Genomic DNA, 27,361 nt, shown 5'->3' with positions numbered 1-27,361 from the left:
GTGACTATTTTTCTGCTGTGTAAAAAACATATAATTGAGGCATAATTTGCTGTATATTGGATAAGTTACAAGTTACAACAGATGAATCGCGACAAATAACATGCCTTATTGTAACAACAATGTCCCTATATGTTAGAGAGCAATATGAATTTATGCAGTAGAGAGCAATATAAATCTATACTTTGGAGATAAACTAGACGAGTCCTTGAGACTAGAGTAATTAGTGCCTTACTAATTGATTGGTATTTGGCTTATTGAAGACTTTTGGCTACTCTAATGTCTCAGTTTACTTTTCAATCGCAAGATAATTCTTTATTTTTTCTCTCCTCATCTTGTGTTTCTCCCCTTCTCTCTTACTATTCCTTTCCTCTCTTGGAATACTACAATACCTATCGTTGAAATACTACCTCCGTTTCTTTTAGGTTGACACGTATTCTTTTTAGAAAGTTTTTTTTAGTTGAAATACTACAATACCTATCGTTAAAATATATAAAAAAAAAATAGAAAAAAAAGGGAAAAAAAAAAAAAAGAATGGGTGAAGTAATTTGGCTTTACTAGAACTTTGTAGTTACCAACTTACCATCACTTGTTTCCAAATTTTGTAATTATGAATTTTTTTTTTTTTTTTTTTTTTTTTTTTTGAAAGCATGAATTTTTGACTACTTGAGTGACTATAAATAATCGGTTTTCTACCGTTTTCACTGAAAATGACAGCCAGCTCAAAATTCATTGTCCCGCAACTCAACTATTCAAACATTGTACAAAACTTAAATTTTTATTTTAGGTTTGAAGACTTTAAACCATCCATGACATGACTAATATGTCTATCTTCGTCATAATTTTGCAGTACGTTATTTTGTTTTATACTACTTCTGTCCTATAATATATTTATTTTATTTTTCGTCTTAATTTTACAGTTTGTAATTTGTTTTATACTATTTTTTCAGTCCTATAATATGTATATTTTATTTAGTATGGCTTTTTCTTTTGCTCTATTTCATTATAATGTTTATCTAGTTATCTTGTGTTGAAGATGCTAGGTCACAAGCCCACATATGAATTAAAAAATATTCATAAAAACGTTTGTTAATGTAACAAAGAAAGAAAATATTTTCTTTTATTTTAGTATTTAGGAGGAAAACATCTCAAAATGCCCTACTTAAACAAGAACCTCATCAATGCCTAGTAGAAGGCTTAACGCTTAAGGTAGCTTACATGTATAAGTAGTCACATACATACCATACCGTTGCTTTGTAATCCAAGAAACGAGCATTGAATCGTATTCAAAGCATCTTGTGATCTTATACTTAGGCCTGATTATAAGAGCAGTTCACATTAAACATTCTCAATTAACATAGTTATTATATTGCCTTAAAGTTAGATCTTGTTCTTTTTTCAGATGGTAGTGATGGTTCTTATGCCCCGGGAGTGTTCTTCTTGGTTCTTACGCGCATAGCTGTGATAGATTGTCGCCGTCTTAGTTTCAAACTTAATTGCATAATAATTGATGATGCAGGAGTTATACATAAGAGATAAATTGTTGCCATAAGAGTATTCTACTAGTTTTGGTCTTTTGGAAACATTCTTAATCTCTAATAAATTCTAATATAGGATAAACTCTTAGCTTACAATAATAAATATTGTATTAGTTGTCCTTATTTGCTCTTTGTTGCTGCCTCATTGATCAACTCGAAAGCATTCTTGATGCATGAATTCAACCTCTGTGAGTCTATGAAGCCCTTTTCAGCTCCAACTCCAATCCTCAAAGTTTGGGTGTAACTCATAACTGTTATTACCAGGCTCTGCAAGTCCATAGAATGATAGAACCATTAGTGGTAGAAAAAAGTTGACAAATTATGTAGAAAATAAGTTCTAGTGGTTGGTTACTTGCATTGATTTTGGAAACAGACATTTACACTTTCTTTGGATATCAAAACAGAAGTGAAAAAAGGGGAGGGAGAAAGTGGGGTTCATTTTTCTAAAGAATCTCTCCAATTTTGGAGGGATACTGTATTACTGTTTATTGAAGGGGGGAGGAGGAGGTGGGGGAGATCTTTTATCTGAACATCGAAATTGTTCCCATCTCTTTCTTTATCTTCATTTCCTTGTATCCAAACAAAGTGTACGTTAACAACTGAAGGTTAAAGATATCTAAAATGGATTAAAGGGGAAGATTAGATCAATATATGAATTTAATACAGAAATTTGTAGAGGTGATCATGAGACGGGTTGGACTTCAACAAAAAGTTTGCCTGTTTTAGGAAGTATTGTGTCTGACACAAATATAAGGCTGTAACAAAATTAGTTTTGGATCTTGGTCAAAAGTTGCAAAAATGGGTTGGGTAGAAATATTTCCTGAAGCTTAGCTGAGTGGGTTGATCCAGTTTTTATCAGCTTCTAGCTATTGATCTTAAACTTAGGTTATTTTTTTTTTTTTTTTTTTTTTTTTTTTTTTTTAGAAATTTGTTGTGTTACAAATTGTCAAATTATCTGATTTGAATACTTGAAGTTTAAGAAGAGAAATTTTGGGTGTATATATGACTAAATATTTTACTTTGCTTACCTGAGGACTGCCAGTAACCATGAAGTACATGCCTTTTATCGGATGACCAGCTAATGTTACTTGCTCAACTGGACCAATCATGTTTGTCATTGACATGCTTGATTTACGCAATGTACTATGGATGTGTTTCGCCACTGCCTGAAAGAAGTTTCAAATGAATTGAGGTTAAATACTCCATTCTCAGTAGTCAATATGACAGATGATCTGTGACTAAAGCTGTGTAGTCACTTAGGAAACCTGCAAGAATTTTTCACTAATACTTCTACACACGCCTTAAACGAAGATGTAAATGAAGTATGACCGGAAAAAACTTAGAAGGATTATGAACTGTATTTTCTTAATGTGTACCTCAGATCCTTTGTACTTTCTTGTAATCTCCAAGAACTGGGCAGTGAGACAGACTGCTGGTGAATTTCTGTGCCTACTGATCTGTTTGCGTGTTTTATAGATGAAATCAAGGGGGTTGGAGCATTCAGTGTTGATTGATCTAGGAAGTGCTATATGCAAAAATGAAAACTTGTTTCCCCATATTTTTGTATGTGCATTAGTCATTTCTTCAACAGACATGTAGTCTCGTGTAATCCTTGTGTTGAGCATCATCATTGCTGTGGACCGTGAATTGGAGAATTTTGTTTGAGTTTCTTGCATGTAGAGTCGAGTCCCCAGAAAAATTATGCCTGAAATAGTGTCATTTACTGTCTGTAGGGGGGAAAAATGCAGTGTTAAACCCTGTTATTTTACTAACATCAGGAAGTATGGATAATGAAATTGTATCGTATATTTCTGTTTATTGAATTTTAAGGAAATGATGCATGAGATTATAGATTTTTTTCTCAACATAGAGCTTCTGATTCTAAAATATTTACTTCAAAAGTTCAAAGTGATCACATAGATATAGTCTCAAATTGCCTGATTAGAATTTCAATTCAGACATGAATATATATTACATCATGGCAATGTATATAAGAATGCTAAAACAGGCATTGGAGAAAGCAGTTCATACAAGTATACAATGCTTCAGTTTTCATATTCAACATAATACAAGACAAAAAGACCGAGATGGAAAGAGAGAAACATACCGTGCCTAGTTTTGTCTTGATTAGTTTGATTTGTTCGAGGGAAAATGCAAGAGTAGAGACTTTGAGAGGATTGGAACTCGTTCTTTTGCTTTCGCCTCTGATAGGTGTCTGATCATCTGCAATGCAAGTGCTTTTCAGAAAACTGTATCCAAAATCAGAAGCTCCTTTGAAGATTGCAGATAAAGCTCTTGGCACCTTTGTCATGTAACCCTTGCTATTAGTGTTCTTAACTTCTGATCTTGCTCGAGTTGAAGGAAACGTTAACGGAAGGGAAGGATTATCTGCTCTTTTTACGCAGGAAAGAAGTGCTCCCATCAGAGAGTAGCCGTCACCAAGTGCATGGTGAAGCTTGAAGATTATGTGCCCTGCAGCTTTGCTTGTTGGGCAGTTGATTATGTGAAGTTCCCACAAAGGCTTATCTTGTGGCAGTGGTTCCACACTGATTTTTGTCAGATATTCATCAAAATAATCGTCGTAAGATTCACTTGATAAGCCTTCCAGGAATCTAGGAACGTAAACGTGATCTTGAAGGTTCACTTCCACCCTTTTCCACTGTCTAACACCCTTCTTGTCATATATCTGCTAGAAGAAAATTACCAGTCAGTGACATTTTGTATTAAGCTGTGTGTTAGTGACTGATAGAAATAGAAGAAGATGATTACCATAATAGATGAAAATCTGGGATTAATGGGAAGAAATACGTCTCGAAGTTGTGGCAATGCACACGATTCGTCTATGGGAACTTCAGATTCTAGGATGGCTAGAATACAAGAGTTTAAGGCTTTGCTGTTTAAGTATTGTCCTGTAGGAGATACAGGTTCATCAGCTGCATCATTTTCTTGTTTGCATTTTGTTTCAATTTTCAATTTTGACTTCATTTTTTTTACTATATGCAATGTTGCAATATTGAAGGATACATATATTGTTTGATGTTGCAGTAATATGTTGCCTGATAGGCCTAATATCAACTAAAATTATATTGTTATCTCTCGGTGACTGTAGCAGCCAATCAGGAACGGGAATAACTTGGTTTGATGGAATTAATAACGTTTGGCAGATGGTAATAAATTGTGGTAATTGAAATAAATGCAAGTATGTAACGAATGTAACATTTAGTCATGTCATCAATATACAACTATATCCCCGAGTATCCTGATCATGTACGTGTTTCATGTACATACTTTTTTTTGGTGAACTTATTTCCATTACTGCTTGAGTAGGCTGGTAAGGTCCCGACCTTCACATAATGTGATTATATCGTCGAGAGTAGCACGCCGAACCATGGCTATGGACATTGCCATAGAACTCGCCTTGCAAAAACACTTCCCATATCAGTATCAGGATTCCCGAGGACAGTAAAGTGTTAAGAAATGTCACATGATACTAGTACAAGTGATATAAATGGGTTTGATGGGAAGCCAACGACTTATCAGACAATACTGACATTACAGTCCATAATTTTTGACCAATTATGAGTAATTTTTTCCTCTAAAAGGTTAATTACTTAATCAAATGACACACTCAAAAAGTAACAATTTCTTTACTACTCTCACTGTTGCCTGGAATGCTAAACATTCTGTACAATAGTACTCTTCTTCACCTGGTTCTAGTAAAGTTGAATAAGTTATTTTAATGTTGTAATAATTACTAATAAGATGCACCACACATTTTATGTTCTAATGGTGATGAGTCACTTCATGTCTATGTTGGTAAGGACAGATCAATATAAATTACTCAGTTGTGTAACAAGCTTTATGATAAGGAGGAAAAAAAAAAAAAAAAAAAGCTTGATTTTTCCTCACGGCTATAATATGGGATCTCATCAGTAAGGTGAGAATGATATGTGGAGTACTTGGGAGACTTGCAATGAAGGGTAGTAATTTCTATAACAGTTATTGACTAGCTATAATGTGGGACGACTCAAATGTGAATTGTTTGTGGGATCTCATCAGTAAGGTGATAAAGATTGGTCGAGTACTTGAGAGACTAGCTACGAGGGTAGTAATTTCTGTAACAATTATTGACTAGCTACAATGTGGGACAACTTAAATGTAGATTGTTCGTGGGATTTCATCAGTAAGGTGAAAATGATTGGTCGAGTACTTGGGAGACTAGCTACGATAGGATAGTGATTTCTGTAACAGTTATTGACTTGTAGTTTTACAGGCAAAGGACGTTTCTTTTTCTGAGTTGTGTTGATAAAGGATGCTGCATGGTAGGTGATACATGAATTTGGAAATAAATGTTACGCAGATGAATCACTATTTCTGGTATAAAATCATAAACTTAGTTTTGTTTTCTATTTAGTTTACTAAATAAGTGAAGGTTATTTAGTAAACTACATCAAATGGCAATAAACATAAATACATAATGATTAAATTTTGAAATTTCAGTCTTTGAACATTCAATTTTTTATAGATGAAATTGTTCTTTTTTACAATTCCAACATTGTGAAGATGCCTAAAAGTATGAGCAAGGCAATGACAGGAATAATTATCCCACTCTATACAAGATTGACATCCAATTACAAAACTCCCTAATACCAACTGACCTTCACCCTTCCGAATCTGTCATGACACGAACCCAGCTTGAAGATGCTGTCTCAAATGAATCAATCGATCTCCATCAGTAAAAGGCAACTAGGAATGAAATAATACAAAATCAAGGAGCCTGTGAATGTTTTCCTAAAAAATCAATGAAATTAGATGCTGTAAAACCTATCAAGAATTGCCTGCATACTCTATACTATAATTTACATCAGCTAAATGCTGATCATTAAGTTCATCAGCTACTGTTTCCATATTTATGTCAAATGACCCATTTCTGGGATGCGAGGGATGATTCCCTTTGAAACCCCAACCATCTAGATTCCGAAGCCATGGCGGCCTTGGCTTCTGGTTGTTCCACTTCTTCTGTCGATTATGCCTCTTCCCTGGGAAATTTCGCAATCCCTTTTCATGATGTAATGCATTCTGATTTGTGGCCACAGAATTTTGTGCATTCAACAAGCTTGCCCCAGATGTACTCGGTATGCCTTGATCCCTTTGATCACCAGCATGGGAATGGTAGCCTTCCCTTGCTTCTTCCTGGACACCCATCAGACTCCTAACACGTGGATAAGGCGGAAGTGGTGGAAAGGGTTGAAAAGGCATGGCAGGAGCAATTGCCCAACTATCAACAGTTCCACAATGAAGGGTTCCAGACTGTTGTATAATGGACAAGGGAATGCCATATGCTACAGGCAAACGTGGATTGAATCTCTCCTGGAGAAGGCCCAATGGAACTGAACACTGTAGAGAAGAAGAAAATCCAGGGGGACTATCAACAACAGGATCACGTGGATAAGAAAACCCAGGAGGTGCATCATCATCAGAGTTCTGCATCACATCATCTGTTCCCTTGTTACTATGCTTGGGTAAATTCTGAGCACCAGAGCAACCACTATCTTCCTTTGCCTCGATAACATGGGGTTGCCCCCCTTCACTAACTTCAACTTTAGGGCTTGTTCTAATATTCTTGGGTGACCTTGCAGGCTGATCCCATCTGCTTTTACGCTTCCGAGGTCTGCTAACAACAGTCTGGTTATCAGTTAACTGAGAACAAGAGGCCTCTTGCGTTCTAGCATCAGCAGGATTGTTCGTTATTCCTGATTGATCAGAACAACTTATGCGTTCTGTTTCCATTGCTCCTTGCTCTCTCCAATGATGGCATGTTCCAAAATATCTATTAGAGTTTGAACCTCTACGAAACTCTCTCCTTCGATCAACTCGATTGAATTTTCGAGGAATCCACCTATCCCGAAAGTTCCGTGCAATTTGATGGACCTGGTGCAGAAGAAAAACTAGGGATTCAATTTTCACAAAATAAATCAAATCCTGGACACAGGCTTACAATTATTGCACTCAATGGAAATCTTCCATTTTTTGGGTTGGCAGAAGCTGGAAAGTGTTCGGTTAAGTTGGCATACCACATTAGACATGCAGCGACATGTACAAATAAATGAGAACAGTAGAAAAACAAAACAAGAACACTATCACTAAACAGATTGGACCTTTTAGGAAATATGGTTCTGCCAGACTGCCACTGTGATGGTTAACATTTAGTTCCACAGGAAAGACATAATACGCATAGGACAGTAAACAATCCATGAAACAGAATGGCATATAACGGTAGGTCATAAAAGTGTCAATGCATATGGTACCGCAAAACAATTGGTCGAGTTCCAAAAAACAAAAATATTTAGAATACAAAAGCCCATATTTGTATTGCGCCCCATAATGGTTAATGATTGAGCCACATATTACTCGTTTCAGAAATATTCAGATTGAACACTTTATTTCAGGTGAAAACAGGAAATAGCCTTTATCACAACATGAAAATCTTAGGCTTCTTTTTCATATTAAGATAGCCAAGACCAAAATGAATGTAGCACAACATTAAAAAAAAAAAAAAAAAAAAAAAAAAAGAGAGAGGGGGGGGGGGGGGGGATTTATCAAATTAAACGTATATCACATGTATAATTCATATAAGAAAACAGGAACATTACCTGGATATCCTTGTGGTTTGTGAAATATAATATGGATTCCCTCAAACTGCAGCAGATAGTTAAAGTTTAATTAGCAAATTAAATATGACACCAGTGAACACTTAAATTCAATGGTATACATTTCATATACATTTCACTTCACAGAAAATGTTGAGCATAAGAAGATTGACTTGACAGAATGCATGAAAACTGCTAAAAGGAGGGTTTGTATTTTACTTATAAAAAAACTTGATGAAAACAACATTGTAAAGCTCCGTGAAGCAAATGGATAATCAATCAAAAGATAGCCAAGGCACTCCATCATCTATATCTATATATTCATATTAAATGTCTAAACTACAGCAAATCAAGTTTTCCCTCCTAAACAAGTTAATTAAGCTGGACATATTTTAGTGAGTTACACTAAATAAAATATTTTATTGCATTGATTTATATGTATGAGTATTAGAGAACAATAATTTTCTACCACAAACGTCATTTCCAATGAAAATATTTATTTTATTATTTAAGTCTTGGAAATTGTTTTGATACAAAATGCCCAATATCTATTTCATAAATGGAGTACTATACAGTGTTAATTTTGGAAAATAAAAATATAAACTCAGTATCGCTTAAAAGATCACCTAGTTATTCGATATTTTAATTTACAAAAACCAAAACCAGATATATGAACCTTCATACTTTTTCCTTGAGAAAACAGATATCAGCATTAAAACACTCGGAAAACTAGAAAGTATTCAAAACCAGCAAATTCTAAATCTGGACTTCATACCTCCTCTTTACAGCCTCTTATTATATTTATTTATCGTAGATAAGTCACAACAGCCTAAAAGTAGAGGCCAAAAAGAAAAGACAATCCCAGGAAGAAAAAAAAATGTGAACTCATTGAAGCTATCAGTGATTCAGCACAATTAATCAGAAAGCATCCAGTAGACTTCTTCACTTGCAAAGTTTCTAAACCATTCATCAAATGCCAGAAAAGAAATTGAAAAACAAGCTAATTAAATTATTTTCTCTAACCTCTCAACTCCAGGATGTACAGAATCTTCATTAATGCGATCCACAGTCAAAATCTCCTTCTTAGCCAGAAATTCCAAAGCCTGCAAAACACATCCCACATTGTTTAACAGATGCATTATCCGCACACATTTAGACGTAACTAAGAAGCAAACAGCATCACAAGGAGCTATAAGCAAGTAGACAACAGAATAGAACTTGCTGCTTGGCAAAGGTTGCAGTTACATGGAATCAACCTTAATTAACCAGTAGATGTCCTACTCCAAACACAGTTCAAGATATGCATCATCCACTTGCTTTAAACATAACTAAGAAGCATGCAATCTCAATTAAATCCTTTAATTAAAAAAAAAAAAAAAAAAACAGCAGGAGGGATAATCTCCAGGAGTACACAGAAGCAGCCTTATCCATAACCAGCTAAGCTCTTAATTATTCAACAATGCTCAAGGATATGAACAAATCACTTTAACTTCATTTACCGCAGATCACAAAATGAGAGCAGTTTAAGGCTAGAAGTTTCAGATGTGCAATTACCTTTAGTTAAGGATAACAATAATTTTAGGATACAACGGGCATAGCATATGCAGGATTGGATGACTTCTCATTTGCTACTTTTAGCTAAATTAGCCCACTGTCAACACAATATTACGTTCCTCATACATATATGCTAATATGCTCATTAATCTCTAACAAATCTAAACTTAGATCCAGCTGTGACATACAGCAGCTGTATAGGCTAATAGATACAGTGCTTTTTTTTTAAGACCGGATACAGTGTTTGATCTAATAGAAACTGTAGTCTGCTTGGAAAAATAAAAATACCCAGTGTCCCCTATACAGGTCCACTTAGACTTTTCATGGTCTTTGAAACCAAATATTAACCAATGAATTTGTCACAAATGTAGAAGTATACTCTCATGAAAGTACTCAAAAAGTCTCTTGAAAGCACTTATAAGCATATAACACTGTAATGCCGAAATTCAGCATAAATTAAACATTAGCAGTCAACATTTGTAAACTTCGAATCAAGAGTAGACATATATCAAGGGGTGACAAAGATTCAAAATTTTGGCAGAGGTCAGAGTCAACCTTCAAAATGCGACAGTGTTGCAATGAAGTATACAGCAAGAAATTCAGCAAACAGAAACCAGATATATCGGAATTCTACTGTTTGGATTACACAATTAAATTATACTCCAATCTACTGTCACCGACACACACAGTGAACCTGAATCCCTCCCAATTAATACAGGATAAATTTAAACATATGTGATAAATTAAAGAATGGGACAACAATCTTCAGCTGTAGGACTCCCACATCAGTTGGTAATGTGTTACTAGGACAAGAGAATGGATACATAGCACTTCATTTAGACCACAACCATGCAAAAATTTTCTTTTATTGAGTAACATAGATTGAACACAATCCGATTAAAAAGACCATATCAATGATATATCATAGCAGCAAGGCATCTAAAATGATCAGATATATGTTCAAAAGCAAGGAAATGTATGAAAAAATATATCTTAATCATCCATGAAAGATTGCTGAAAATAGTAAAGAAAACTCCTTGGCATTATGGGTGAATTATTGGTATGTATGTTGAAAAAATTGTCCATTGAGAGGAAGGGGAAAAAAAATAAATAAATAAAAAACCTCATAAGTAAAGGCTACTTTTCTGTTATATGGTCATTAGGTTAGAACCTTGGACAGGTTGATAGAAGGAAGTTTTATTTGACTAGTAATGGCTTCTTTTCTGTTATGCACCTAACTCAAGAGGATTTTATTAACATAAATCAGACATAAACAAAAGAAGTATTTTGATTCTTTACAGAAAATAGTAATAATTAGAAAGAAATGCAAATTTTTGCTTCCAACTTAAAAGACAGTGTCTATTCTAATTTTCTCTAGCCTTCTTTACTTAAATCACCTCTAATCTCAAAAAACAAAATACTGTCATGTTATCCTGCAGACCTGCAGTGCCTGATAGAATAAAGGCTAAAGAATCCATTAGCTAATTTCCATGATGAAACTTATAAAATCCTCCTATTCCAAATGAAAACAAACATGTATTTATTCCTGGATAAACATTTGGTTTTTTTTTTTTTTTTGACATCTGGATAAACATTTGTAGATAATACCCAGATATTCAATATCCATGAAGTAAATACATCACTTTTTGATCAGAAAAGCGTCAATAAACCACATCAAAGCTATTCTAGATAATAGCCATGTCAGTCATGTGATTTACAACATAACTAATCAAATACATGTAAGACCAAGATATTTTATCAAAAACAAATTTGTAAGATAGAATCCAAATTTGTCAAAAACAACAGATTCACCATACTTTTATCAAAGACCAAGAGGTTCATGCATACCTTAAGAAGTTTCCGTAAGATAGGAATCTTCTGAAAATCGCTTCTGTAAAGCTTCATCATATTATGTAGCATCTGCAAACCTGGAAAACAAAGAAGTTTCACGCATCAAGGAATGCAACAAATGCAGGGCAGATGCTACATCAATACAAACAAGATACCATTTTTGTTGATTATGTCCAAAAGCACCCCGCGGGATGTTGTTTTCAATATCGCGTCAAGTATCATTGAAAGATCTCTATTGCTGCAGCAAACAAAAGAAAAAATACAGTGGGTCACAAACCCAGGACCAACAAAGAGAGCAGAATCACAAGCTCAATTCAATTCAAACATTCACTCAGAATAGCAATTTTCAACCGAGAGATCTCCAAAATCTTATCTTAATACAGTGTCAGCTGGCCTACAGAGTCATACAATCATGTACAAAAGAAGCAAAAATCAACATCTAGTAAGTTTCAAGCTGAGATCAATTTCAGCCAATTCAATACAATTGACACCAAATATTCCAAGACTGTCCATTTCATTTAACTACAGAATATTAGCCACAATGTTACTAGCTAAACCCCCTAACAACAATATTACTTGCTTTTATGTGATATAAAGAGAGATAGAGAGGAATATAAAGAGGGATCAATGTGAACACGACATAGATAGAGAGCCTATCAGCCAAATCATATAATGTTGCACTTATTTTGAAACTTTTTAGAATGGTAAGTGTTGCAATAGTATGAGAACATAGGGAGTTAGTTACAAAAAATCCCCTTCTTCGAATCGATATGAGATCAAATTCCATTTTGCCAACTCTAATAAACCATTAGTAGAGTACATAAAGTTTCCCTCTCCAAAGAACCAAACTCTATCAAAACCATTTTGATTTCTCAATAAAGGAGATTAGACCTTGTTGCCTGATATTGGAAGAATAACTTAAGTGACCAATACAATTAAACATGACATAATAGAAATTGAAAGAAAACAGTGTTACACTGAGACAGATGAGAAATTAAAACAAGAAAACCAATTCAACAGTTAAACCATAACTCACCTCTGAATTGATCCCCCATTGCCACTATCACCAGAAGCTGCAGTTAGAAGCAAAAGTTTCAAGTAGCCTTTAGAGGCATCCTACAAGGAAAGAAAAGCAACAAACAAACATTCAGCACCTGAATCCCAACAGTTATCTTATCTATTGGTCTTTTATCTGTGGTCATTTAAGAGAGGGAAGTAGGGAACTATCATTGTCAAGGACAGAAAGTGTTCAAACCATATCTCAAAACAACAGTCAGTTAACCATACCTTCTTTTTGCAGATACCACCATCAGCATCAAGTAATTCGTTGAGCTTCTCTTCAACTGTGAGTTACATGAATTATTAGTAAAAAGGTATTATCCATATGGTTAATCATAATATAAATAACTAAATATATAAATATAAAAAATAAACCTACCTGCTTCAAGATGACCATTGACAGAACCCTCCAGTAATTTCTTTGGTTTGCAGGACAAAATCTTTGATCTCTGGGCTAATAGAGGAGCCTTCCCAACATTGGCTGAATTGCCACTAACCTTGCGGTTCTTAACAGATTTAGACGGACGAGAAATTTTCATGCGAGAACGAGGTCTGGCAATAGGTGGTTCACACTCAATGTCAACTTCAGACACCCTACCATTAGAATCAATTGAACCGTATTGAGACTTTTTTATTGCATTATCCACATGAAGTAAATCCGATTCTGGGGAAGATGTTAGTGTGCCTGTATGTGCTGTTTTTGAAGTATGATTTTCTACAGCAGATATATGTTCATTTCTCAGATTCTCAGGTCGCAAGTCTAATGAACTATCTGTAGATTCATGAACTTCATGAACGGAGTCCTTAACTAGCACGATCTGTGATTGCCCAACATCATCAATCAGAGAGTCTACTTTATTCACCATTTGTCCTTCAACTATAACTTCTGAATTCTTGAGAGTCAAGTTATCTTCACTCAGAACCTGTTCAGCATCCTGATAACTTGATTTAGCCTTCATATCCTCTAGGGTACGGTCAATTTTACCATTTTCATCAATGACAACAGGTTCTGGAAATTCCTCATCTGAGTCTCCTTGAACAATTACTTGTGTATTGAGTGGATCACCTCCAATATAACCCCGACACTTACGAGAACCACAGTGACATTTCTTAGCAGCAGCACCAAATACCCGTACATAGTTGTAGTCAAAAGTCAACTCTTCACCCTGCATGTCAAGTTACAACCTTGTGAATATTCATCATAGCACATCAACTATTACATCAATGACATAGTTAACCGGAAATAATTAAATTAACAAGATCATACTCAGTCTACAGAGTCTATGCAGTGCCTCTTTGAGGTTCAGGGTGTCTTTTTAACCCTCACCTCCTCTTGTAAACAGGGGAAGACGCTAGGAATCTTTTATTAAAACATATATATTTATCTACTCTCTAATAAATTGATTGTAAACAGCCTCCTAAGAGTCTAAACCCACCAAAAGTGGAATCTATTTGTTGTCCAACTGTTTCCCATAGTCTGTCAAAATTCATCAGTTACACCAATCAAGATCAATGTAGCCATCCAGGTCAGGCGGTTGAAGATATCAAGCAGGAGTGTGAAACGGAAAGGCAAACAGGCTTTTCACTGAAGCTGAGGAGCAGTAGGATGTATAAAGACAGCAGCGATTGATACTCTGACTCATCGGGGTTGCCACAAGGTTTGAAACTTATTGGTCATAGGGCATATCTGATGTATGGAATTATTACACACATCCCCTGAATAGTTGTTTCAATAACATTTCAAATGCATAAACGATTTGGAAAACAAAATGACTGAGGAAAAACATGGGAAACAAAGTTCCCCTCACAGGGTAACATGTTTTCCAATCACTATTGCAATATGTATGCACACTTTCTGGCAAAACAATAGAAGACTTTCTGGCAAAACAATAGGAAGTAAAATAGAGGTAAAAGAGATAACTAAGGGGCCACAAAATGATCTTTTACACGTTGGCAATGCCAAATATACAGTTTACGGCAGCTATCATATCCCAGGCAAGCCAGTGCAGATGACGTTTACATCACCACAATTACCAGCCCATTCTCTATCTTGGAATGAGAAATAAACAGAGCATTTACTATACCAATTACAGATGACGGAGAATTAACATTTTGGGGGCACATGTTTAGGAGGAAAGGAAAAAAAGGGGGGGGGGGGGGAAGTAAAAGAACACGAATGATTCCCTTTTTTTTATTATAAAGGTCATTTAATCTTTCCCTTTAACACTATGTTTCCCCCCACATTCCTCTCCCATGACTACCCTACCTCGATCCCTCTAATGGAATTACACCAATCCCCAAACTCCTCTACACCAATCACCTTGACCAACATTTACCACCAAATCACCTTGAACAACATCACCACCCCATCACACCACCACACCATAACCCAAATCACCCAATGAACCAACCACCATGTATACCCACCCTAACACCTCGAAAAGGTGAAGTCCACCCCACCCTCCCCAAAACAACCCCTATTACCACAAAAACCCACGCTACCACCCCGAAACCACCCCTAAAGGCTAAAATAATCCCAACCAGGCAACCACCACAACTACCCTACCCCCATCCACCATTCACCCAATTATCACAAAATCCACCAAACCCTTGACTTCGCAATTCTGACCCGACTCGAATGATCTGACCAGCAACCCAAAATTGACCCGAAATCATTGACCCGAAAATGACCCGAACTGAATTTTAACCCGTACACAGCCCGAAATGGAGTTAACCTGAATGCGACCTGATGCCCGAAATAACCCGGCCCAAAATTGACCCGAAACCCAAAGTTAACCCGACCCAAAGTGACCAGAATTGATTGACCCGAACCGACACCACCCGATGTGACCCGACCCGAGATGAGACCCGACACGAAGTGACCGAATTAGTACTCACATTTTTTAAAAAAGAAACTTATCTTAGATTCTAATTATTATTAAAAAAAAAATGTTACGACTATAACTGAAATAAAAGGGAATCCTCCAACAGAATTTTTAAGAGAATTTATTTTTGGCGACTCGAACTAACCCAACCCAAACTCAACCCAAAGGTTGACCCAAAATTGACCTGAAAGCTGACTCGACCCGAACCCGACCCGAATACTAGCGACTCGAAAACGACCTAACCCGACCTGAACCAAACGGCTTGTTTGCCGGGACTCACCCCCACGAAAGAGGGGGAGAGAGAGAGAGAGAGAGAGAGAGAAAGATGGCCACTCTCTATTGTTGCTGCCACGTTGCCCAGTGAGAAGGGGTGTAGGGTGGGGCGGTGGTGGTGGTGGTGGTGGTGTTATCGTCATGGTGGTGGTAGTGGTGGCAATGGTATGGATTGCAATCCCTTTCTCCCTCTATATCCACATAAATAAGTAACATTAGAGAATTTTTCATTCCTTTCCCTTTATATCCCTATTTTACTCCTTTTTACTTCCCCCTCACAAAAATAAGTAACATTTAAGAACTTTATTTTACTTACCCTTTATATCCCTTCTTTAGCCCTTTTCCCTTTCCCCCTCATACAAAACCATCCTACTTTCTACTAGTACTTCTTTGTATTCCATTTTCCATACAAAGTGGGATGGTCATAAAGCACATTGCTTAGACAATAGAAGCACTTGATGCCAACTATGACCTAACATCAAATCCATTGACTCAATTATAGCATAACATAACTATAATGAGTGTCAACAGAGATTTGGAAGGGAAAAAAAAAAAATTCCTTTCTTCCATCATACAAAGATTCAAAGAACATAACAAAGCACTTCCCCTCTGGCAATTCACTCAAAGCACCAGTACAGAATAGAAAGTAAGATAACATAAAGAGGTGATATTCTACAGACAAACACAGTAACTGTGGTATACTATGTTTCTACTTAATGAACACTTCATACTAATGGATTAGAGCATTAATGGGTTCATGTAATAGCAGAAGAAAAGGAGATAAGTACCTTCTTGATATTCCTCAATGCAAAGAGGCCAACACATATTTCTCCATTTACTACCCACTGTTTCAAAAAAAAAATGTAGCTCAACAAAAAGAAAAGGATATAAAAACACATTTTCATCGATAGAAATAAATTAAGGTAAGCTATACTTAAACTTCCAAGTATAATCAGACTGCAAACTTTAATACAAGAATTCAATGGGGGATAAAACCAAGCCAAAAAAAAAAAAGGAACACACCCAATGGCTTAACTAATAACTATAATATGTACCATTCAACCAAAATTTCACACACACACCAAAAAGAATAAATAAATAAAAAGGGCAAGTCATCTTTTTAATATATTAATGACTTGTCACATTATGAGAGTCCATCAAGAAAAAACACGTATAACTTCAGACAAATTACAATTTTCAAATAGTTTAGAAGGTGCTAGAGTTTTCACCAGACATTTAATATTATACAAAATACCTTAGGTAGCCAGTAAGAGTACTTACCCCCATAAGTTAAAATAAATAAAAATGTGGAAGAAAAAAGACAGTTCACACCACAGGTAAAAAGAACAAGTTAGTCGAAAGTAAATTCACCTTCTCAGTACGACAATTAGGATCACAACTATGGTTAACAAAGCGACCTAAGTTTCCTTTGGCACTTGCATCTATAACCTGTGATTCAGGACAAAATGAAGCACATCAAACACGTGACAGAAATATTACATATCCGTCAAGAACCTGCAACACATAAACTAAAAAAAGTTTTAACACTTAACAGAGACCTAGAAAAATAATCAAACTATTTCCAGTCCCATTGTTCCAAACCCCTGCCTCCACCAGCTTACATGGGCAGGGTATTAATCAAGAAGAATACCATCCAACATAGAAGAAAAGATGCTCCATCATTTGAACAAAGCAACGTGCAATGCCCCATAAACTTCTTCAAGAAATTACATTTACTCGAAGTTTGCTGATAATACTGCTATTTTCTTGTCAGACAACCTAATTAAAATAAAAATGCTCTTTTTCATATTTAAGTTTCTTTCAAGTCATATGATAATCATAGGATATCTCAGTGTTTAGGGGTGTCATCAAGAGCTTGCCCATCTCTTACTTCAATCTCCTTTTAGCAGATCTAGGAATGACTTTTCAGACTGCAATGAACCAAAGGCCACCCATCATACGGACGTACAGCAGGAGACAACACCAACAGAAGACAGCAGCAACAGGGCTCGAGCAGGGCACAAACACACCACAACAGCCTCCCAGGGCAGAGGGGTAAAAGTGCAGGGGACCGTTACTTTACCTGTTCTATTTTGGAAGCTTTTGGAAGAGGACAAAAATAGTTGTTGTAGTAATTAAGGCTTTGCCACTAGTAAGTAGTATAAATAGCAATGAATAGAGAGAGCTAGAGTATTCAGAAAAATTGAATTGAAACCTTGGAGATTTATGGTTTAAAGCCATTAAATTTGTAACTCTTAACCTTTCGGTTAACTACCTATCAATCTACTCTAGCCTTCTTCCTTGTTTGTGTTTGTTTTCCCCGCATATTCATACGCTGTCTGTTGCACAGACTTTGGTGAGAGGGTTTTTGAAAGCTAGATAGTAATTCGAATCCCCATATATTTTCCTCTACTTTATAAGCTTCCAACAAGTGTTGCTAAGACTTTAATAATTAGATATAAACAATGAGAATGACTGTAAAATAAAAGTACCATAGGGTACTTAAATGCCTACAGCAACTGCATTAGTTGTTGTACACCAAAAGCATGGGGCCCATAAAGAAATTCACGAAAAGAGCAGTACAAACCTCGTTCCCATTCAGGGTCATAAAGTAGAAATGCTTGTGGCCCTTTGCAGCATAATCTTTTTGCCGTGCCTCATAAGATTGCAAATCCAGCACCTAGACAAAAATGATGTGAGACTTGTTTCAAACAACCTCAATACATAAAACAGAGCAAATACTCTGACCATTAATGACAGCATTTTTTTTTTTTTTTGAGGTATTATACTTTATATTACTAAATATAATGTTACCAAAACAATAATCAAATAGTTCAGATATGTACCTCGCCAACATATTCAATGAGAAACTTCCCTTCAGAGATATTTTCCAAGACTTGCAATCCATAACCCTTTTTCCCACAACGAAACCAACTCAACATGGCATATTGCTGCTTTTGAAACTGCAGGAAAATAGAATCTTCACAACATGTCCCCAAAAGATAGAATTTCACCGTATAGCATGTAGCACTGTTCACAAACAAGCACCTACCAGCTGATTAGAACAAAGATCTCCACATGGGCAAGTTCCTTGAACACACTCAATGTTCAACATTCTATTCAAACACTGACTACCACAGCCCAGCCGACCATCTACAGGAGGTTTGCAATGGCAAACCATTATCTGATTAAAAAGAACAGTCAGAACAAATAAGAGAGGTAATTTATAGCACAAAAGGGTAAGGTAGCTTTACTGAATAAAAAAGTGCATACACGTGTGTAGGACTGTAGGTGTAAGCTTCATTTAAAAATTTCCAGGACATTACTTCAAAATTTTATTTCAAATCAAATTACACTGGAAAAGGCATCAAGAAGAAGAGCAGTTTATGGGATATATATTTCCCCAGCAGAAATCACAATCAAACTGTTATTTGCTCATATAGAAGTCAAGAAGCGTCTTAATTCATCGGCTTCCAATTATTAAAATCGAAATTGTCACATAAAAGAGTATCAGCCTAGTATGACATTACAAGATCACTAAAATTTAATAAGTTCAGGAGAATCATCCAACCTCGTCCATAGATTGGGCCTTGCGACTGCGGTGTAGAAACAAGTTAGACTTTATTAGCATCCAAGTTGACGGCTGCAAAGCTGAAAGACAAAATGAAAAGAAGAGTAAATCCTAAAAACTATATAAACTACAATAACTTTTGGAACAATTATATTCCACTAGCAAAGCCAAACAACAACCTGCTGATTGCCCAAGACCACCACCCTTGGAACCTAAGTGCCCACCACGAGCATCTTCTTCATCAGATATTTGCAACTCAGCATTGATCTCAGCATTGGACTTCTCTTGAGGAATTGAACAATCAGCAAAAGCTTGATCTTGGTTATCTTTGCAAGTCCTATGAGCAACATTTTAATCAATAAAATATAGAGTATAAGGCAAAACCACAAACTTAACTTTTCTCAACTGAAAAGCTATAAATATAATGCATGAGTACCAGCTACCAGACATAAGCCTTCACCCAAATTCACAACCTACCAATGATAACCAAAAAATAAGTTTCTAAATAATACTTGCTCCCTTTTTTTTAGTTGACATATTTGGTTTTGGCACAAAAATAAAGGAGGAATAAGTAAAAATGACAAAAAACATAGATGCCCATATCCATTAACCCACCCACCTACCCTTCTTCTTGACTACAAAAATTTTACAGAACCACCAACATCCCTACCTTCCTCAACTCTTCAACCCCACCACCATATGTCCATCTTTAGATTCTTCACAACCACCAAACACCATCAGGTAACTCTTCTCCCTTTGAATTTCTCTCTTCTTTGAATCCTTTGAACTTTTCTCTACTTTAAATTTCTCTTTCTCTTGAATCAACCCAAATATTCAACAATATATATATAAAATAAATAAACATTTGTTTCAAAGAAAACATAGTGTGATTTCTATTGAGACAAGAGGAGTGTAAAATGGAAAATTAATAATGTGTCAAAGCCCATATCTTGTGACCCATTTTGACTCACTTTCTCAGATCTTTGGCGAATCCAACTCATCAAAGCCCTAGTCACTACTTTACTACAAACCACCGGCAAAGCCCCCGAAATCCTAGGATCTCTCACACCACCTTCAACTTCTAATGGCAGCACTTCCTTCCAACCCCCAAATAACTCTCTTTCTTGTGGAAAAGTGACGAGGGGTTGGTGGTGGTGTTGGTGGTGGTGGTGATTGGTGGTGGTGGTTGTAGTGGTGGTGATAATGGAAAATGGGTGGTGATCTTTGCCTCTGGGTTAGGGAAGATGATGATAGGGGTGTGAGAGTTCAGGTATGGTGAAGGGAGAGGAGAAAGAAAATGGAGTAAAAAGAGGACCCTTAAAATTTTTGAGGGTAAAATGACAATTTAACTTTAAATATTATCCAAAATAGAAACATGCCCACTAAAAAGAAACTTCCCATAAAGTAATACGTGGCAACTAAAAAAGAACAGGGTAGTAGAAGATATGGTGCTACGAGCTTACAACACTTTTGATTTGCCCAAAAAATACTTTACAATTCAAAAAACCATGAACATTTAAGCAGTTCAATTTAGGCCAAATGGAGAACACAAAAAAAAAAAAAAAAAAAAAAAAAAAAAAAAAAAAAAAAAAAAACTTCTCATACTCCGCATACAATACCACCCCTCCTACATAATCTAAACAGATTGTTTTTCAATCCCTTGTCAAACTGAGGAATAACGAACAAATTTGTAAAATTTTTAGCATCACCAACATAGATGTAAAGAGCATTCGAAGAGAAATGAAAGAAAAGGCAACCATCAAGCACACATAGTCATAGCTAAGAATACTTTTCTCCAGCCTAATTTCAAGCTCAAATCCAGGCTACTCCTCCAAGAAGGCAAGAACTACTTCATAATGCCACTTTTGTTGCCATCGCCAATAGTGTATTAGTATTTCATTTTTTATTAGTTGATATCTTTACAATTATTATTACTCCTATTATGCTTTGTATTACCTTATATAAGTTTGCTCTTGCTTTTGAGGTTTAAAGAACACAGAGGTCAAGTAGTCTATATTCTATCCTTCACAGGATCTACTAAATAATGAAAGATATGGTACTAAAAGCCTACAACTCTTTTCGTTAGCTGAGACAGATACTTTACAATCCTAAAAAGTACACATATAAGCAATTCAATTGAGGACAAAGAGAGCACAACCAATTAATATCATATTCCGCATACAAACACCATCTCCCTCCTAAATGGTATAAACTGATTGTTTTTCAATCGTCATAATGATGAATAACAAACAAAATTGCATAATTTTTCACATCACCAACATAGAAGCAAAGATCATTCAAAGAGGAATGACAGAGAAGGAAAACATCAAGCACACATAGTCATAGATAAATCCCTTCCTCCAGCCTTATTTCAAGCTCAACTCCAGGCTGCTCCTCTCACTTCATAATGCCAATTTTATTACCGTCAACAATGTTATTATTGTATTTTTATTAGTTATTGTCATAACAATTGTTATCACTTACCCCTCTTATGCCTTTTATTACCTTATGTAAGTTCTCTTTTTCTTTTAAGGTTTAAAAAGCACAAAGGTCAAGACAGTCCATAACCTACCCTTCAGAGATCCACCTCCCCCCCCCCCACCAGCCCCTTACACACACGCACACTTACACACACAACTCCTTACTAGGTGGAGATAATTTCCATAGATAAATCAATAATTACAAATGGACAATGTGCAGTTGATAAAAGAATTTAAGGCATTACCATACAATCTTTGACTGACCAAATTAATATCATATTCCACATACAAACACCATCTCCCTCCTAAATGGTATAAACTGATTGTTTCTCAATCGTCATATTGATGAATAACAAACAAAATTGCATAATTTTTCGCATCACCAACATAGAAGCAAAGAGCATTCAAAGAGGAATGACAGAGAAGGAAAACATCAAGCACACATAGTCATAAATAAATCCTTTCCTCCAGCCTTATTTCAAGCTCAACTCCAGGCTACTCCTATCACTTCATAATGCCAATTTTATTACCTTCAACAATGTTATTATTTTATTTTTATTAGTTATTGTCATTACAATTGTTATCACTTACCCCTCTTATGCCTTTTATTACCTTATGTAAGTTCTCTCTTTCTTTTAAGGTTTAGAGAGCACAAAGGTCAAGGCAGTCCATATCCTACCCTACACAGATCCCCCCCCCCCCCCCGCCAGCCCCACACACACCTCCTTACTAGGTGGTGATAACTTCCATAGATAAATCAATAATTACAAATGGACAATGAGTGTTTGCAACATAAAAAAATTTAAGGCATTACCATACAATCTTTGACTGACCGATAGCAAGAAATGGTCCATTACACATAAAAATCCAGCTATGTACGGCTAGCATAAACCCAACAGCATATTATCACTAAATGCAACCTAGGTTTGTTTGTAAATAAAGTATCAGCATATTCAGCAATATGACAATACCATCTGCAGTCTGTTTCTTCAATGGTATCTGCTAGGTTAGCAGGTATGCAACGCCACTTTAGACACTCATCACAACAAACCCATGCAAGACGGGGAGCCAATGTCTGGTTCGCAGCTCCAGTTGGTACAGGATCCAGGCAACATGCATTCTCCAGTAGCACTTCATTGCTAGAATATGTTCTTCCCACATCAACCAAATCATGATTCCCTGAAACAGTTAGCAATATCTTTTAGCTCGAATAGCAAAGCTATAATCAAAAGATTCAAAAATAGGAGAAAACATATAAAAGGCACCAAGTAGAAACAGCCAGAGAGAAACGTAACCAATAAATTTTGGATACCTGTCCCTGCTTCGGCCCTTATCGTGTATGCCTCATTTAAAATGCCAGAATCCCTCACTTTGTGCTTACTCTTCAGCTTACTTTTACTTTTCGGTAGGCTAGAAAGTTCCTTTTGATGATCAATGACATCCATGTTCTTAGACTCATTCTTGGGTTTCCCTTTGGCTCTTGAACCTTTGGAATTTTTCGTTTTTTGAGTTTTATTATTGGAAGGAACCAACTGACATGAACTCCCAGAATTTGCAGATTCAATCCCAATGTTCATACTAGGACAAGTATTGATATCAGAACCATTGTCCAGACTTGAAGCCCTGTGACAACCTTCATCAACAACCGGCAACAACTCTGTTATAGCTAGCTCACTGCCAGAGGTGTTACTTGGAGGATTTTCACTTTCCCCATTTACATTATCAGTAAAACAAACATCATTAACTGAATTCTGCAATTGTCCACCATTAGTAGGCACCTTATCTCTATCAGCACTATGTTGGTACTCCAAAACAGGATTGCCTGCTAGACAGAGCTTGTCTTTCTTGTATCTTCTGCTCTTACTCTTTACAGAAGAATCGGGGAAGCTGTGACTCTTGGGACAGGCATTGCCACAGGAGGCCCTGGGCCCAATAATAGAGTCAAGTGCCTGGTCAATGACCTCTGAATCAGGTGATGTACCAGGGTCTGAAAACTTATCAGCAACGGAGCTGTCCCGCTTTTCAAATTCCAGTTGAGAAGCATTTGCAAGACTACACTTGCCTGACTCAGAACAAATCTCTAGGTTTGAACCTGAAAACTGGACATTTGATGTAGAATTGCTGCATGGTATTAATCCAGGCATCTCTTTGGGAACTGAACTATCCATCACATTTCCTCCAGCACTATCAATATAGGGACATAAATTCAGTCCCTTACCTTCATTAGAAGGCTGAAAGCCAGGTAAAGCGTCAAATACTACTGGAGGCATGCCATCCACCTTACGAGACTCTTCCTTTTTCCCAAAAGTAACCTTAATGCGAATAGGACGAATAGGAACTTCTTGTCTGTCCTCTGAAAAATTTGAGCTTGCAACCATCTTAAGCTTATTTTTCAACCTGCTCTTTTGGCCTGCCTTCTTTTTTCTTGATCTTTGATCTATCATTAAGTTTACGGAAATCTCATTGCTCTGTTGAAAGTACTTTGACAATGTGTCTGACATCCCCCAACCAGATGAACGATTTGATCTACTCAAGCTACTACGTTTTTTTCTTGTAGCCTCTGCAAGAAAATCAATGTTTCGACAGAGTGACACTTTAGAGGCCTTTTTTGTGCGTTTAGTTGCATTTTTTGCCTTTTGAACTTTCTGTACTGATTTTTTACTCCTAGAACTCCTTCGCAAAGGCAAAGAGGAAGTGTCAAGAGATTTCAACTCACACGTATCACCATCTGTTCCAGCATTATCCTTTTCTGTGTAACCGCCTTGGTTAAAAGTATCAACTGCACAGGTAAAATTAGGAGCAGCATCACAACCCTTCAATCTAAATGTACTTGGCATCACCAAGCTCTTTGAAGATCCATTAACCATAGTTCCAGAATAAACAGCCTCCACAGAACCTCCATCAGTGGAATTGACACAATCTGCTTTAGTATCTGACATATGCTCCTCTGCAAAACCACTCAGAAATGAGTTTATCTCACGCTCACATGGTCCCCCATCAAGACATAAGTTGTTCAAGCAGCATTTGATGTCTGATGCATTTCCCAATTCAGAGTCGTTATCATCGTGCTCACACTTCCTCACAGTAATCGGTTCAAAATCTGTATCGGGAAAAAAGTCTCCTGCATTTTCGTCTCTATGATCCAACTCGGACAAACCCTCCTCAGAAGAGGATACCAAAGCAGTGTCCTTTTCACCTCTAGGTTCCTGTAAACTAATGTCCAACCCCGAAACTGAAAGGGGCGTAAGAATCAACTCATCCAGCCTCTCACCTAAAGCATCACACACGAGCTCCTCAGTGCCATCAGTACATTCTAAACCAGCATTCTCAATAAAAGCCTCAGAATTCTTATCAGCAGGCACAGGACTATCAAATGTTGTATGTCTATCTTCCATTCCCAATTCACCTAACCCAACACCCGAGTCCGATATACAATGCTGCTGACAGGCCCGTCCCTGAGCCAGGGCAGGAGGGGCGGCCGCCAAGAGGTCCAATTTCATAGTTCAATACTAACATTCAAAAGGTTCTGCAACACATTAGCAACAAATTTTGATTCCATTATTAAAACAAGCTCGAAAAATCACATAATTTTAGGAAATTCAATAATCAAATTAAAATCAATAGGTTCAAATATTTTAACCCTAAATTAACTATATACTGACAATTAAACTAAATCAAATTAGATAAACAATTAACCCTAGATTGTGAAATTAACATGATTATTACAAAAAGAAACAACCAACTAACCTCGTAAGCTGCATCAATGGAGGATACAAATGTCAATGGAGAACTGAAAGAGAGAAGAACAAGTAAAGCTACGTTCAAATATTCCCAGAAAAATTTACACATAAATAAAAATTAAATTAAATATAAATAAATTTAAAAAAAAAAACCCACAAAAATTAAATTAAAAACAACAAAAATAACAAAAACAAAACAAAAAAAAAATCTGGGTACCTGGTTTTGAAGAAAGAGAAAGATGAATTAAGTCGTTGAAGAAATTTTGTTGGTTTTTCTATTTATTTTTTTTTATCCTATGACATTATTTCATGAATTAAATTTTTTATTTTTTGGAGGTGACCTTAATTGAGAAGAAGGGAGGAGAGAGAATACGAGCAAAGGTGTGTCAAAGTGAATAAAACGGTTTATATGATGAAAAAAAAAATCCAAAAAAATCCCCAAAAAAAGGAAGAAAAAAAGTGTCCTTAAGAAGAAGGGCACTGAAGGAGAGGAGAGAGAAAGAGGGAGACTTTGTTCGTAACAAGAACAAGACGACCTTTTTAACTCGTATTCTTTGTTGTTTGAAGATGAATGTGGGTGTGGAGGTGGAATAATTGGGTACTTTAGGGGAATTCTTCCAAGTGTTTCATGATTGTTATACTTTCTCCGTTAGTCTTTTTAAGGGTATCTTTATCGGTGAGATTGAATATGGTAAGATGGATGGGTTGGTTAGATTGAATTTGATATTAGTTGAGTTTGATGGTTTCGACATTGTTGATTACTGTAAATTGGAGGATTTTGACGGTGGTTGATTTGAGGTGTTAAAATTCGTTAAATCAGTTGTGTTAAAGTTCGTTAAATTTGTTGAATGATATTACCTTGTTGAAACATATAGTAAGATATTGTATATTTATTTTAAATTCATATCAACTTACCAATTATAATACATTCAGTTATTGCTGTTAACACTCGTGTGCAAGTTTAAAGACATTTGTAATCATAATATATGATGATTTAGGGATTAACTTAACCTGGCAGACCATAGGTGTTAAGATTCGTTAAATCAGTTATGTTAAAGTTCGTAAAATTCATTAAATGATATTACCTTTTTATTTTAGTAAAATGATATTACCTTGTTGAAACATACAGTTTTATATTGAATATTCATTTTAAACTTGCACACGAGTGTTAACAACAAAGTCATATTGAATAAAACAATTGCCAAAGGTATTACAATTGGTAAGTTGATATGAGTTTCACGTGTTAGCTTTAAGATAATGTATGTTTTACCACTTTTAAAATATTGTGATTGGTAATTAAATAATCAACTGTTGTTCTTGCCTTATTGGATAGTGACACTCTTATCAGCTCTCACAATCCTCTTTAACTACGAAATATTTGTTTAACTTAAAAGCCGAGATATTTCATTTTATATGAACCTTCTTCCTGCCAACTATACAGGATAATGCCGACACTGTTAAGATTTCGATCATTAAAATGCGTTACGCTGTTAATTTTCCATTATTACGCATATATCGGCTTACTCTTTATAATGACCTTAGAGCTGTTTTCAACCACTACGTAAGCACCTATTGCCCACGAAGCACCAGTTTGGTTGTTTTCCTATAAATGCTCAAGCATTGTTCATTATTAAGGTAGGATCTCTCTCTCTCTCAAATACTCTCTCATCTCTTCTCTTGTTATTCTCATCAATCAAATTGCTAACTTTAATATCGGAGCGGTTATCCCCGGGTTAGCTAATTGCATTGACTGTGCAGATACT

At 36.0% G+C, this 27,361-nt stretch overlaps 3 protein-coding genes across 3 annotated transcripts; all 3 read right to left on the bottom strand.

Annotated features, from left to right (window-relative positions):
• Positions 1 to 1,655: 1,655 nt before the first annotated feature.
• On the bottom strand, positions 1,656 to 3,166 carry LOC110725414. Its single transcript, XM_021904895.1, has 3 exons — positions 2,912 to 3,166; positions 2,564 to 2,701; positions 1,656 to 1,802 (listed from the first exon to the last, which is right to left on the bottom strand). The coding sequence occupies exons 1-3, from the start codon at positions 3,164 to 3,166 to the stop codon at positions 1,656 to 1,658; spliced, it is 540 nt and encodes a 179-aa protein (XP_021760587.1).
• On the bottom strand, positions 2,425 to 4,520 carry LOC110725413 (O-acyltransferase WSD1-like). Its single transcript, XM_021904894.1, has 2 exons — positions 4,305 to 4,520; positions 2,425 to 4,221 (listed from the first exon to the last, which is right to left on the bottom strand). The coding sequence occupies exons 1-2, from the start codon at positions 4,518 to 4,520 to the stop codon at positions 3,535 to 3,537; spliced, it is 903 nt and encodes a 300-aa protein (XP_021760586.1). The 3' UTR covers positions 2,425 to 3,534.
• Positions 4,521 to 6,029: 1,509 nt separating this feature from the next.
• On the bottom strand, positions 6,030 to 26,425 carry LOC110725733 (histone-lysine N-methyltransferase ASHH2-like). Its single transcript, XM_021905201.1, has 19 exons — positions 25,816 to 26,425; positions 25,606 to 25,648; positions 23,171 to 25,384; positions 22,830 to 23,037; positions 19,558 to 19,715; positions 19,379 to 19,458; positions 18,860 to 18,991; positions 18,654 to 18,770; positions 18,395 to 18,487; positions 17,179 to 17,256; positions 16,596 to 16,652; positions 13,029 to 13,815; positions 12,878 to 12,933; positions 12,627 to 12,706; positions 11,746 to 11,828; positions 11,588 to 11,667; positions 9,209 to 9,288; positions 8,189 to 8,234; positions 6,030 to 7,466 (listed from the first exon to the last, which is right to left on the bottom strand). Exons 3-19 carry the CDS (start codon positions 25,356 to 25,358, stop codon positions 6,363 to 6,365), a joined length of 5,427 nt encoding a protein of 1,808 aa, XP_021760893.1. The 5' UTR covers positions 25,359 to 25,384; positions 25,606 to 25,648; positions 25,816 to 26,425; the 3' UTR covers positions 6,030 to 6,362.
• Between the last annotated feature and the right edge of the window lie 936 nt (positions 26,426 to 27,361).

This window comes from Chenopodium quinoa, unplaced genomic scaffold (genome assembly GCF_001683475.1).
Source record: "Chenopodium quinoa cultivar QQ74 unplaced genomic scaffold, ASM168347v1, whole genome shotgun sequence".
NCBI lineage: Eukaryota > Viridiplantae > Streptophyta > Magnoliopsida > Caryophyllales > Amaranthaceae > Chenopodium > Chenopodium quinoa.
This window is presented reverse-complemented; position numbering and strand designations above follow the sequence as displayed.